This window comes from Vulpes vulpes, chromosome 12 (assembly GCF_048418805.1).
Source record: "Vulpes vulpes isolate BD-2025 chromosome 12, VulVul3, whole genome shotgun sequence".
NCBI classification, from domain to species: Eukaryota; Metazoa; Chordata; class Mammalia; order Carnivora; family Canidae; genus Vulpes; species Vulpes vulpes.
In genome coordinates, this window is record NC_132791.1 from 29,049,834 (window position 1) to 29,064,209 (window position 14,376).

Below are 14,376 nucleotides of genomic sequence, written 5' to 3' on the forward strand. Positions count from 1 at the left end.
CCCAAACTGCTCTCCTGAAAATAAATTTGCAGGAGGAATTTAATCCCAAAGTATGTTCCAAAGAACTTTGGGTCTATGGGATACTAAAAGCAATGGTTCACGAGAGAGTGCTTACTGTCTGCAAGGCATTAGGCAGAGCCTTTTTTAAAAAAATATTTTATTTATTTATTCATGAGAGACACACACACACACACAGAAACAGAGGGAGAAGCAGGCTCCATACAGGGAGCCTGACGTGGGACTCGATCCCGGGTCTCCAGGATCATGCCCTGGGCCGAAGGCGGCGCTAAACCGCTGAGCCACCCAGGCTGCTCAGGCATAGCCTTTTATGTGTATGTGTATTTAATCCTCATAATAACCTCTCAAGCTACAGATAACGTTAACCTCCCTGTTTCTTTCTGTGTGGAGAAACTGAGGCTTATCTGACTGCATTGTGAGTAGGAGGTAGAGTGAGATAGAAATGAAAGCTGGGAAGGATGATTACAGGCTCTGTGTTTTAAACCAATAGATATTATGGGGGAGAGGTGGGTTCAGAGTAAAACAGGACTTTTTGCTACAGGAATCCTCAGGTTCTTTCCTATGCAGAGATAAACCTCTATGAAAGCAACATTTTTGCAAATACATTTGATCTCCTGATCCTCTTTTTTTAGCCACGGTTATCCTAAATTAGTGAGTTTTAAAACATGCCTTGGGAAATACGGAAGTGGAGGGTCAGAGGTATCTTACTCACCAAGAGAAGCAGAGAGATGAGAGGTTGGATGTAGTCCTGAGCTGGGTCAGTGATGCCACGTGCCCACATAGACTGGCCTTTGCCCAGACCCTGCCAGTGTACGGCTCCCTTTTAGGTGCAGACCATTACCGTAACAAGCCTCGTGTCCATTTGTGATGATTCATTAGCCTGTCATTCTTCCTACTGCTGGTCTGTAGCCAGTTAAAGCAAACAAACACACATTTTTAGGCTTCTTCTCTATAAGACAGGTCCTGGGCTAAGTGCAGGTTGTAAAATGGGGATCTGTTCCCTGCCACCATGGAGCCCTTAGTAATACAATGCAGAAGAAAAACCCTGAGTTTTAGAGCCAAACCATTACCTCCTTCTGGCTGTGGGGTCAGGGGTAAACACTTTAACAGAGCTAAGCCTCAGTCACTTTAAAAAACAAAACAGCCAGGCACCTGGTGGCTCAATCCATTTAGCAGTCAAGCGGCAGACTTTTGATTTGGGCTCTCGGGTCATGATCTCACGGTCCTAGGATTGAACCTCAGGTCAGTCTCCATCTCCAGCAGAGAGTCTGTTTGAGGATTTCTCTCCCTCTGCCCCTCCCCCTGCTCGTGCACATGTATTCTTAAATAAATAAATAAATAAATAAATAAAGTAAATCTTAAAAACAACAGGACTGCAATAATAATACCACTGCTCAGGGTGTTGCTGGGACACACTGCATATCAGGCATCACCTACAGCTCCCTTTCCTTTGGCTATTTAATGGAGATTGGATACTCCTTAGCAGCACCCATAGATTGATCAGTTTTCATGAGCTGACCCCTCAAGGGAGGGAGTGGATCAGCAGGGCTGAGTCTTGCCCCATCTTGCTGCTGTGAAGCCAGTTACACAGGGTAAGGTAGTTCCAGAGTCCACCAAAGGGGTGGACATCCAGTTCTCTACATCCAAAGGAGTGATCTCTTCTACTTCCCGCCTTCTGAAGGCTTATTTAAAACACACATACAGACACACATGCCACAAAGAGAACACATTTCTCCTTGAAGGCAGTGGAGTGTATTAGCTGACCTCTTATCACCTTGAACCTGTGACTGCCAAGGATGTAGACTTTTTTCAAACTTCTCTCACTTCCCACCACTTCTTTTTTTAAATCATATTTCTGTACCACCAAAAGTAACCTTTGGTGGCCTCGTTACACTTAGCAATTGAGCTCAGCCTCTATCCTTGGCAGAGAAAAAGTGTTATGTTCCAAACATAACCAGATCTTTTGGTGTTTAGAATCAGGCTTGGGACACCTGGGTGGCTCAGTGGTTAAGTGTCTGCCTTCCAGCTCAGGGTGTGATCCTAAAGTCCTGGGATCGAGTCCCACATCGGACTCCCTGCATGGAGCCTGCTTCTCCCTCCGCCTATCTCTCTACCTCTCTCTCTGTGTGTCTTTCATTAATAAATAAATAAAATCTTAAAAACAAACAAACAAACAAAAGAACCAGGCCCTGCCACTTTGTTAGCTAAATAGCCTGGGACAAGTGAATCTGTGCTTCAGAGCTTCAGCGTTAGTCATCTGTGACATATGAGTAGTAAAGCCTACTTTGCAGATAGGTTGTAAAGGAAACAGATGTTGACCCTTGGTGTCGTTACTCTGTGGGTTACAGGGCTCCCCGTCTAATGGGCACACACTTAGAGGGGTTCCATCACCTCTAGGACTTGAGCTTCTCTGAAAGCTCCAGATCCTTCCCCAGCCCGGTGGCTTTTTGCTCCCTCCTCAGAATAGAAAACCACCATAATCTCTGGGAGGGGCTACCCACCACCTCCTTCCCAGCTTTACCTCACCTCCATCCCTAAATCCCGGCATCTGTTGCCCAGACAGCTGCCACGCTGTGCCCTAGTCTCTCCCTGGGTTCATTTGATAGGCACCACTTTGTTTTTGAAGAAAAGCTAGTATCGGTGCCGGGCCCCAGGGAAGCAGATCTTGCCTCTGCCAGCTGCCAGTCATCTTCTGTCTCTCTCATCGTGCCCTGGGGGTCCCAGGTGATCCCATTACAGAGTATCTCACCAGACAGCTGCTACTGGGACCCCGTGGAGGGAATGGACAGGGATCAGGAGCATACCCTAAGCACACTCGGCAATTCTGCTGAAAGGCTGGTAGCTATGTCTGCCTTTTCTTGATAAAGGTAATATTAATATATTCCTTATAACAACAGCTAAATGCTCCAGGCCTTACAGTGCAGAGCGGAGTTGGGGGCGGGGGGTGTCACTCCCATTTAGTGTTCTAGGCACTGTCGAAGGATTTTACTCATGGTAACAGCCTCCTACTCATGCAAGGAAGGCCTTATTATGCCCCTTCTTTCATAGATGAGAAACCAAAGTTGCATGGGCACCACTTCTAATACAACCCCTGGAATTTTTATCAGCATCTAACCCTCACAACTGTTGGAATTTTCATTTACATATGGAAGAACTGAAGCTCAGAGAGGTTCGATCTCTCGCCCATGGTCAGACAGCTGGAAAAGTTGCAGAGCAGGAATTCAAAGTCTGTTTAACTTACAACATGTCACCACTTAAGGACAATGTAAATAACAAGAGTTTCAACAGTGTTTGAGAGGGAGAAAGGAAGTAGGCTCATGGATGAACTGTGTTGCTTTGACCAGCTGGCAGTAGTGGTCATCAGACAGGAAATCTGGGTGCCTTCTCTGGCCACATAATCCACTCTTACCTTCGTCAAGGAGATGAAGTGGTCATAAGTGTAATGCAAACTATCTTTGGAGTTGATTGCATTTGCTCACCTCAGAAACAGTGAATCTCAGGAAAATTCAGATCAAAATTTGCACATTGGTAGCCTATAGGCCACATTAAGCTAGAAAGATGTCTTGTTTTAACTACTGATATTTTTTAAAATTTCAATTGCTAATGTTTTATAAATGTAGCCAGTTTACATAGAACTCCCAATTTCTGAATTATCTTGAAAAATCGGAAGTTCTAACAGCCCTGAGCCTCTGTTCCCATATGGTGACCATTGGCTTGAGTTTTGCCACAGCTACTCCCTTTGAGGAGAAGGTGCTTCCCAATTTGCTACCATCCCCACTGCCCCCCTATTACTCTGTGTCAGGGAGTACCCATCTCCTCGTAGCATTGCCTTCCTCTTACCAGTTCTCTTATATTAGATGTAAGAGGAAAATGAACTTCCTTGTGCTCTAGAAGTAGATGGTGGGGGAAGCAAGAATAAAGAACATACATTTCTGTGTAAAATAAATATTTAACATTTATATATAAATAAAACTGAATATATATATTCAGATATATGTATATATGTAACCAAAAGAAACAAACCTGGCCCTCTTCATTTTTTTTTTGGTCTCTTCCTGATCATTGTTGGTATTTAAATGTAGCAGCATTATTAGCCACTTTTTAGACAGTGTCTAATGCAGCTGCCCACATAGAGCCAGACATATCTATAGGCTGGCCTGGAAGCTCAGATCCAGGATGGTTCTCCAGCCTTACACATGTGTTCCTGGGCTTCCAAAGCTTTCCCATCATGGCTTTGTTCTTTTTCTTTCTTTCTTTTTTTTTTACTTCTCTAGGTGTTCCCTTCCCAAAGAACTTCCTTCAGATCTGCAAGAAGATTCTGTGCCGCCTTTTCCGAGTCTTTGTCCACGTCTACATCCACCACTTCGACCGGGTCATTGTGATGGGTGCAGAGGCCCATGTCAACACCTGCTACAAGCACTTCTATTACTTCGTCACAGAGATGAACCTCATAGACCGCAAGGAGCTAGAGCCTTTGGTAAGTGTCACTATGCATTGAGAAACCCAAGCTACTACCTCCAGGAACTCAGCCATTTGTCACAGCACACTGCCAGACCCATTCAAAATACTCATCCATGGCAAGCCATTAGCCAGAAGACTGCAGCATTAGATAGGAGTTAGAGGTCAGTGTAAGGGTCAGAAGATGCCAAGATGTCCACAGCCACCAAATAAGAGTCTTACATTTCTCTTTGAGTGGTGGCAGAATGTAGTAGGATTGTAATGGTTTGGGCCAGAGGGAGTTGCCTTAATTCTAGCTCCAAAACCAGCCACCTATTTACATAATCCCTTAAATGAGCATCTTTGATCTCTTATGTCATCTGTTACCCCTCTATTCAAAGATATTCAGAACTATCCCTTCAGTTGGTAAACATATATTTAGTACCTCCTGTGTGTCCACTGCTAGGCATGCAAAGTGAAGCACAACTTCCTTGAAGTAGCTTTGAATCCAGAGTTGGAGATAGATAGTAAGCTCCAGGTGAGAATACAGTATCTCTAGGACTTTTTTTTTTTTAAGATTTTTAAAAATATTTTATTTATTTATTAGAACACAGAGAGAGAGAGAGAAAGAGAGAGAGAGAGAGAGAGAGAGAGAGAGAGAGAGAGAGAGAGAGGCAGAGACACAGGCAGAGGGAGAAGCAGGCTCCATGCAGGGAGCCTGACATGGGATTCGATCCCAGGTCTCCAGGATCATGCCCTGGGCTGAAGGTGGCGCTAAATCGCTGAGCCACCCGGGCTGCCCTAGGACTTTGCTTTTCATACTGAATCTCTTGTGATGCAGTTTTAATAGGATGTATTAAAATCCAAAACATTTGATTTTAAGATTTTATTTATTTATTTATTTATTCATGAGAGAGAGAGAGAGAGAGAGAGAGAGAGAGGCAGAGAGACAGGCAGAGGGAGAAGAAGGCTCCATGCAGGGAGCCTGATGCAGAACTAGATCCCGGGACTCCAGGATCACGCCCTGAGCCAATGGCAGGCGCTAAACCACTGAGTCACCCAGGGATCCCCAAAACATTTGATTTTTAAAAAAATTTACAATGATTGTTTAGGTGAATGGGGAGGTCCTTGTATTTTCTTCATAAGGTATTTTTACAGATGGACTCAATCTGTACTTTAGAAGCCGAAGAACCTTAAAACTCCCAAAATCTTTTGTAACATGTAATATCTTCATGTGGATGCCCTCATCACAGCTATTTCTAGTCAGCTCTACTAAGTACTTTCTTAACCAATATAGTACAGTGCTTTATACTAAAATCATGGTTTTTTTTCCTTGAAACATTAGAAGTGTCAGTTTTGCAAAGTACAATTTACAGAGCAACTAACTTTCATCCAAGTCCATTTGAATAATGAGCAAAGCAAAGGCAAGGCTAGTCCTTACACCTTTTTCTTTATGTACATGTTTTTAAAATATAGGTTTTATTGTTATTTATGTGTGGTGAGGCCAACAGATCAGGAAACCATTGCCATTGAAAAGATAAATTATTATAGATCCAAAGAGAAGGGGACACACCATATCATGAGGAGGGAGAGGGGGAGCACATGGGGAACTACCAGGGCTGGTCAGAGGCAAAGGTAGCAGGGAAAATGTGGGCCAAAGCCTTAATGTAGCCCCTCAGGGAAGGAACAGGTGAGTCAAACTAAACTAATTCCAGTGAGTCAAACTAGAATTGAATTGACTAATTTGAATCATTTCAGGAGGCTCTGGGGATTTGGGGCTGTCTTAATTGTGTGGAACCTGGCCCTGGGTGACTAGGGGAAGGTAATAGTAGCCCTAAGGGTGAGAGACATAGAAGAGGTGGTTGGGGTTATGCGCTTTGGATTTATTAGTTTGTATTAATTGGGGAGTAAATAGCTGGAGAGTGAGTTGTTTACTACATCAGGAATTGTCTAGTCCTGGAAGGAGCTGCCCTCCAAGGTTATAGCAAGGCTATGATGTTAAAGAATCAAAATACGAAAAAAGAAAAAGACATTTTAATATGGTACAGTACTTGTATCTGGCAAAAAAAAAAGCTTAAAGATCACCTTTAGAATTTCTCAACTTGAAATCTGTTATTGTGCTATGAAAGTACATGGTAAAAAAAATATTTTTGTTTGCATCACCAGGAGTTCTGGAACAAAGCAAGACTTTCTGGGCACAAATAAGATATAACACTAGCTAAGGAAGTACTTTTTTTTCTTCATTTTCTTTTACAGTAGCTTTCTAGAAAATTCTTATGGGCAGGAGCTAAGTTGTCTCTGAATTCAGTTGGACAAGTAGTGTGGAAACTGAAATGCTTCCTGATGAGTTCTCCTACTTTGTCCTGTTTAAAGGCAGGCATGGGTAAACAGTCACTACAAGAAGTAAAAGTTGTGCAAACATCTCAAGGGAGTTAAGAGCCTGGAAAGAGTTGATAAAGCTAATTTTAGAAAATGTCAAGGACAAAGGAAAGAGTGACTAGGGGCCATAGAAATGAAAAGGGTGGAGGAACTGTGAGGACCTTCCCCAAAGGTCCACCAGAAGAAAAATGTTCTCCTAAGCACTCACTGTTTTAGTTTCACTGAGCTAGAGGAGCAGAAACACCAGATAGATAGAGCCAAAAGTCAATTTCTTCTATACATCTAGAAGCATAAAGGCCATTGTAAGACAAAGCTGAGTATGAGCTAGTAGAGAAGGCCTTTCTTTGCCATCAAAAAACTCTGTTATTTTCTATAACTGAAGAAGAGCCCCATGGATTCTAACACCTGGCAGTGCCTGGAGCTGCCTGGAAGTCGAGTCACAGACAGGCCTGGATGGCCCAATATTCCAGATGAAAGCCTCTTTGGAGGCCTGAGGAAAAACTGATTGGATTAACCAAGAGTTGTTAACAGTGGAAGTGAGCAAAAGGGTATCAGTTTTTTCCCCTAGAACCTTTTATTTCTTTAGATCTTGCTTGAAACAGTATCCTTCCTACCTTTATGTTTTCTTAATTATCATTGCAGGGTGATTAATTTTAATGCTTTTACATATTAACAAGTGTTTTCTGTGCTTAATTGTCTGAAATTATGTGTTCATTTTACAACCCAAAACCTATGAAGTAACAAAAAGATATTGAGAATGTTTCTGAGGACAATAATTATATAATGTCAGGCTCTGGATAGTTAGCATAGTCCAGTGTCCACTAAGAAGACTGTATTTGTGGATTGTTATTACTGAAATGAGCACGTTCAGTAGTTGATAGTGCTAGAACACCTAACTTCTAAGTTGGCTATAGCAATGAACATATTAAAATCAGCCAAAATATGCAAATCAATACATTTTTATTTTATTTGCATCTATCAAATATCCTGTATATGCAACATAAGTTGTTCAGATGTTCTAAGGCATAAGAAAGATGCTTTCAAAAATTTACAGATGCAGTCTAAAAAATGAAAAATAATGACATACTAATCTTGAGCTCTTGAAGGATGATAAAGAAGTCAGGCATTTGGCTTCACATTCTAGCATACATTCTTTAGAATCTAAAGCAGCAAAGGGCCAGAAGGCCAGCCAGTTTCCTTTAGAATGTCAGCATTCCCAGAGTTCCCACACCTCCAGTGGGACATTCCTCATATCATGCCTTGGGATTCTACAGTGTAGAACTCAGAGACCCCTCCTCATGTTTCTCTCTGCCATGCTTCCGCCATGCACAGCCACCCTCTTCTGTTCCCAGAGCCTACCTTGTAACTTTTGTCTGATGTTGACTAAGCGTCCAGCACACTGGTTGAGAATCTAGCACACCACAGGGTAGGAGATTCAGTCTCAGTGCTTAAAATAAGACTCAGACTCTCTGGTTCAAACTCTTCATTCACTAACTTGCAGTCTTGAGCAAGATAGTTGGTTTTTCAAAGCCTTATTTTCCTTATTCATAGAATGAGGATAATCATTGAATTGTAAAAATTAAATGGATTACTCACATGGTAAGTGCTTAAGAAATGTTGGCTGTTAAATGAGATAATGAATATAAAGGAGCTGGCACATAAGCGGAGGTACCCCAGTTCTCCCTTCTCAGCTCCCATGGCCTTTTGCCATCCTAATGATCCCCTAGGTAGCCTTGTAACATAGTTTATTGTATTTGTATTGGTGTCTCCTGTGGGATGGTCAACTCTTTGAGGGTTGGGACTATACAGGATATATGCTCTCATGTCCATGTTGCCAAGTACATACTAAATGCTTAATGTGTTTTGAATTAGGAAGAGTACTTTGGGGATGATGTGCCTCCATTCAAAGGAATTACACACCAATTATTTCTCCTTGGAGCCACCTTCATCTCAGAACATGCCAGCAGACTTATACTTATTTATTGTAGGAAATAAAGCTTCATCCTATTGGATTAGCAGTAGAGATTAAAAGCAAAATTAGTCACAGAGCAATGAAGGGATGCATCATCAGTCTTAGCCCTGATAGAGAAAAATAGGACCCCAACGTCCAGTCAGTTCTCTATTTTAGATTCTAACTAGATCACCTGGGTGGGGGGTTGTTGAACATTCTCATACTACTGTGTCCAGGTGACTAACCCTCCCCGATTTGGCACTAAAAGTTTCATGTCCTGGGAAAATTCTCAGTCCCCGGCAAACTGGGACAGTTGGTCACCGTCTCAGGCCTCAGAGTGGGAATACAATTTGGAATTCAGAAGCTGGGAAGAGGTCACTCTGGCCAGCGCAATGAGGAAGGCCAGTGTGTCCATCTCCCAAAGGGCTTGCCACATGGCTCCCACTGGGACCTGCTGGTCAGCAGCAGCCTGGGAACCCATTTCATCTGGTCTCCAACGGGGAGGGGGAGACTGGAGAGGAGACACAGACGTGACAGATTATCCATTTCTCATGTAAATGAAACAGCTGAAGATGACTTGAACTCAAACAAATTCACAGTTGGAGGAACCGAGCCCAAATGATGCTAGTAATTAGAAAATAGGCCAGGCCCTGATTGAATAAGCAGGCTGCTGTGGGCCCCTGGCAGCTTGAGTCAGCTGACAAAATTGAGCTAATCAGAATTATCATTAGCAAGCACAAATAACCAGCAGTGTTTTGTTGGCCTTTCACTACACACAAAAGCAGACTCAGAGAGGGCTGTTAGCAGTGCAGTTGCTGGTGAATAAAGAGCTGATGATGGGGGAGGAGAGAGGTTGAGGAGATGGGGAGGAAAGGCAGGAGGGTTGTATGCTCACCCACATGCACCTGCTGACCTCTGGGTGACCTTGGTCCAGAGCCTTCTCCTTCTCTCTCCAGGATTTCATTTCCTTATTTCTAACAATGAGGTGATTGTTATGCACCTACCTTGCAGAGGTGCTGCTGGGAAGCCAAATGTTATCAGGGGCTGCTCTTTTACCTTATAAGCGGGCCACTTGGGCTGTAGAAGCTCTTTGATCAAATCAGTGTTTCTTAATAGCGGTCATTACACCAGTTGCATCAGAATCTTCAGGAGGTGACATTTTAAAATGTGAGTCTCTGGGCCTCAACACAGATATGCCAAATCAGAATTGAGGTAACTGCCTACTACCAAGCACCCTGAATCTTCATCTCAAACTTACTGTGCATATGAATCACCTGGACGTGTTGCCAAAATGTAGATTCCAATCCAGTACACCTGGAGTGGGACTTGAGCGTGCACATTTTGCTCCCAGGTGAAGTCAGTGTAGCTGTTCCCAGACCACACTCTGAGGAGCAAGACACTACATGACAATTACTCTCAGATGTGAGAATTACTATTTTTAGCATTTCATCTCTTCTCTAGGATTAGAGGCTAGCTCAGTAGGATGGGAAAGTAAAGCAAAGAAGAAAAATCTTAAGGATCAGTATTGGCCAAGAGTATTCCTGAAAATGTGAGTCCTGGAATGAGTAATGGGAATAAAAGACACAGCAGAGGGAATATAGTCCATGATATTGTAATAGCGCTATATGGTGGCAGATAGCAAGGGAGCATATTGTAATGTATAAACTTGGCAATCACTATATTGTACACCTGAAACTAATGTGACATTGTGTGTCAACTCTATTCAAAAGAAAAGGCTGGTCATGAGTCATGCTGGGTGAAAACAAACGTCTTTCCCTTGGTCAAGTGTGAGTTTACAAAATGCTACATCATCTCCCGCCCTGAAGACCCACAGTGTATAATTGCAGATTAAAGGCTTTGAGAAGTCAATGCAGTGAAGAAATCGGTTCAGTTTTGTACGACCCACTCAATGTAACAACGTTTGACTCCTGAAATCTTTTTTTCTTTTGTTATCACTCATTAACATTTTATAAAGATCATGATCAAAAAAAAAAAAAAAAAAAGATCATGATCCATGAAGTAAACTTTGGACAACACTTCACCTATGTGATATGTCTCTAAATTTTGAGTTTTCCCTCCCTGCCTCCACCTGGGCCCCCACCCCACCCACCAGTGTTGCATGGGGGACAGAAGACGAAGATGGAAAGAGGGAGATGAGAGGGAGATGAAGCTCCTCACAGGGGAGGGCTTCACAGAAAGAAAAGAAACCTGGCCCTGTTCATTCTCACTCCTCGGTTCTCCTACATCATTGTAGGACACCCATCACTGAATTCTTAGCATGCACAAGGCACACAAGCATTTTCAAGAAATAAAAGCTCCATTTCTTGTGTTCCAGCTATTCATTCCATTAAGCTCTTTACATATATTACTTTTCCTCACACTTGTTACCTTTACCTCAAACAGGTGTGGTTGGCAGTTTCTCCATACCTAAACTACATCCCTCTCTGCCATTACTGCCATTCTGTCACACCAAAGCTCCTACTCCTCCCCCAGTTGGCTAATGATTGAGTTTCATGCACCTAATGATTTTAAGCTTTAGTTCAAAACCACCTCTTTAACAATATATACCTTAGGACCAGGGTACTTTGGAGACCAAAGATTTGGAAAGCCTTGTTCCATAAAGTCCTCAGCACGACCCATCTAAGCACAGAATTGCTGACCTTCTATAACCCTAAGAGGTGGCCAGGTCTTTCCTGCACTCCCCTCGAAGATGCTGGGTTGAGTGGAGTGTCCAAGGTTGGCCTGTAATGGCAAGATCAGATCAGGGCTGTGCAAAGAAGCAGAGCATCTCACATGACTGGAGCTGCTCCCCAAAAGAGTCACTGTGGGCTTCTAAAAAGAACATTTTCTTTTAAACATCATCTGTGCAAAGTCCTCTGGGATGCTTCTTGTCAGGCAGTTTCCTTGACTTGCAGCCCAGTGGCTTAGACATGGGCACAGGGATTAAAGAAGAAAGGTCTTCAGCCTAGGAGTCTGGCAGTTGGGCCTCTACTACAGTGATGCTCCTGCTATTATGTTACTGCAGTAGTTGTCCAGCCCCGAGCAAGGCATGTAATACTTCTGGGCCTCAGTTTTCTCATATGTAAAAGAGCCCATAACAGGAGTCCCCGCAGCTTGAGTACTGAGATTATGATCTTTGGCATGTCCCCAGCTTCATCATCTCTGGTCCAAGGTGGCCTCTTCTTGTTTGGTGAGACTTTCATGGGTTAAAGCCCACTATGGCATCAAAGGGGATACGCTGGCACAGAGAGTAGCTGGAGTTTGCATTCCCGGAGCTTTGTCAATTTAGACAATGTGTATGTGTGTGTGTCTAACGTGGCATCAGCTGGTAGTGGTTGTTCAGGGCAACACAGCTGAGTGGGAATGCCAGCCAGAGACCATTTTAAGAGCCTTGGCAGACATACTGTAAAGTGTCAATTTGAAAAATAGCAAAGAAATGTGGGGTTATTTTCAATGAACTGCATTGTGCTGAGTTACTGGGAATGTGGCAAAATCAGCCACATGTCTTTTTTCAGTTCAGTTTATTTATTCTCTCCTGATGTCCAGAGACCTTTTGCTTCTGGTTTGTAGGATGATGACTGGTTTTAATTTTTGGGGTATTTTTTGGTTTTGGTTGGGTCAAGGATCAGATATGGTCTGTGGGTCCAGGACCAGTGGCTCTGAGTGCCCTCTCTGCTATCTCTGGCCATGCCCTCTGCTCCCCTCTTCACAGAGTTGCTGTGACAGAAATGCTCAAAGGAGCAAGCTGGTGGTGGTACAGACCACGTTGTGACTGTAGTTGGAGATAGATTACACAATTACCAGGGACTAAACAATTCAACTTTCCCTGGATATGGAGTGGTCCCTCCTGGAGTAGGATGTTGAGGTAGTATTATTATCTTTACAATGTGTATGCATTTTTCATTTTGAAGCCTCTGTTTTAAGGGGGCAGATCTCAGTGATTTTAGAGCATATGAAATCTGTGGATTCTGTATATGTAACATATCCAGCCCTGCGGGGACAGGCACCTCACTGCAAAGGGTTTCATGACCTTGATGAAAGATTTTGCTTGGTGTTTTTCCCATTTGGATTCCTCTACTCATTTGGATCTGAAAAGATTTTTGAAGTTTTTTTTTTTACTTCCAAGTTTTAAGAGAGAACAAAAGGGATTCATTGAAAAGAGATTATTCTTGACCATGGAATGGTCTATGTACATTTCATTAAACTTAAGCATATGTGTATGTATAATAACCATAAATAATTTTTAGCTGAAATTATCATGTGGATCTAGAGTTAATTTCAATCCCTTCTTATTAAGTATTAGCAAAGCCCAAAGCCCAGAAGTAACTAAGGAAATAAGTAAGAAACTAGTACCACCCTGGTCTCAATCAGATTCTTGTATTATCTTTTTTTTTTTTTTTTTCCTTAGGACCATTCTCTTCTTAACCCTAGGAACCATCCTGTTTTATCTGGATGTATTTACCCTATATCTCTGGATTGATTCCTTTGTATGGAGGTTAATATTCTAATCACAGTGAATTCCCAATTGTGGTTTAACTTTTAAAGTACAAAGTCTTAAAACACTATTAGTATATTTCCAGGGGCTCCTTGCTGGCTCAGCAGAGCATGTGACTCTTGATATCAAGGTCATGAGTTTGAGCCCCACATTGGGCATAGAGATTATGAACACACACACACACACACACACACACACACACACACACACATTTCAAAACTCGTATTATTTCTGTTCCAGTTTGCCATTACATACTTCTGTGTAATGATTATCTTCCAGTTCTGCAGGTATGCCTGCCTCGGCAGCCTAAGAATGCCTGGGCTTACAAGTCACACACTGCCTTATCTCTTATCTTGGCTGAATGGGAATGGTTTTAGACTGCTTCTGATGTTTAGCGGAAGGGAATTATTTCTAGACCATTCAGTAAACATTTATTGCTTGCTGAGCATGTGCTGAAAATCAGGGCCCTGCTTTCAAGGAATTCATTGGAAGTTTCCCTCACTCTGTCATTACTACAGCATCTCCCAAAGTATTTTTCCCAGAATCTGTTAATTCTAAGGGATGTCAAAAGGCATTATATGAAAGGGGAGTTCCCTGGTCAAGTAATCATGGGAAACAATGAGTCAATAAAGCTATTCTGGTGTCTTTAACACCCTAATGTGCGTCCTACCCCTCCAGGTAAAGCATGCGACAGACGTGCAGATTTATTTGATCAGGGAATCCTTTCTCTACAGAGTATTTTGCATATCTAAAGCTTTGAAATACCCTTTGGGAAATATTAACTATGCAGTGTTATATAATCTACCTTCTCTATTATGAGCTCAGTTCTCTTCTGGCTGCTGAGTGTCTGTTAAAAAGTATTTTTTAAAAACCTATATTCCAGACACTGCACTGAGTGCCAGAATGACAGTTACATAAGATACATTTCCATTCTTTAAGAAACTCATGATTTTAAAGAATCATACCCTTTGATCCATTACTGAGAGCTGCACCATCCAATACAGTTGCTACTAACTATTCATGGTTACTTATAGTTCACTAAAATTAAAATTACTTTCTTGATCTTAATAGTCACATTTCAAGTGCTCAAAAGCCA

General features: G+C 42.4%; 1 protein-coding gene across 1 annotated transcript in view; it reads left to right on the forward strand.

Annotated features, from left to right (window-relative positions):
• MOB3B (MOB kinase activator 3B) overlaps window positions 1–14,376 on the forward strand; it is a 188,598-nt gene that overhangs the window by 151,086 nt on the left and 23,136 nt on the right. Inside the window, exon 3 of the mRNA XM_072728131.1 lies at window positions 4,293–4,495. Within this exon, the coding sequence (XP_072584232.1) occupies window positions 4,293–4,495 (203 nt within the window). The remainder of the gene's footprint in view (window positions 1–4,292; window positions 4,496–14,376) is intronic.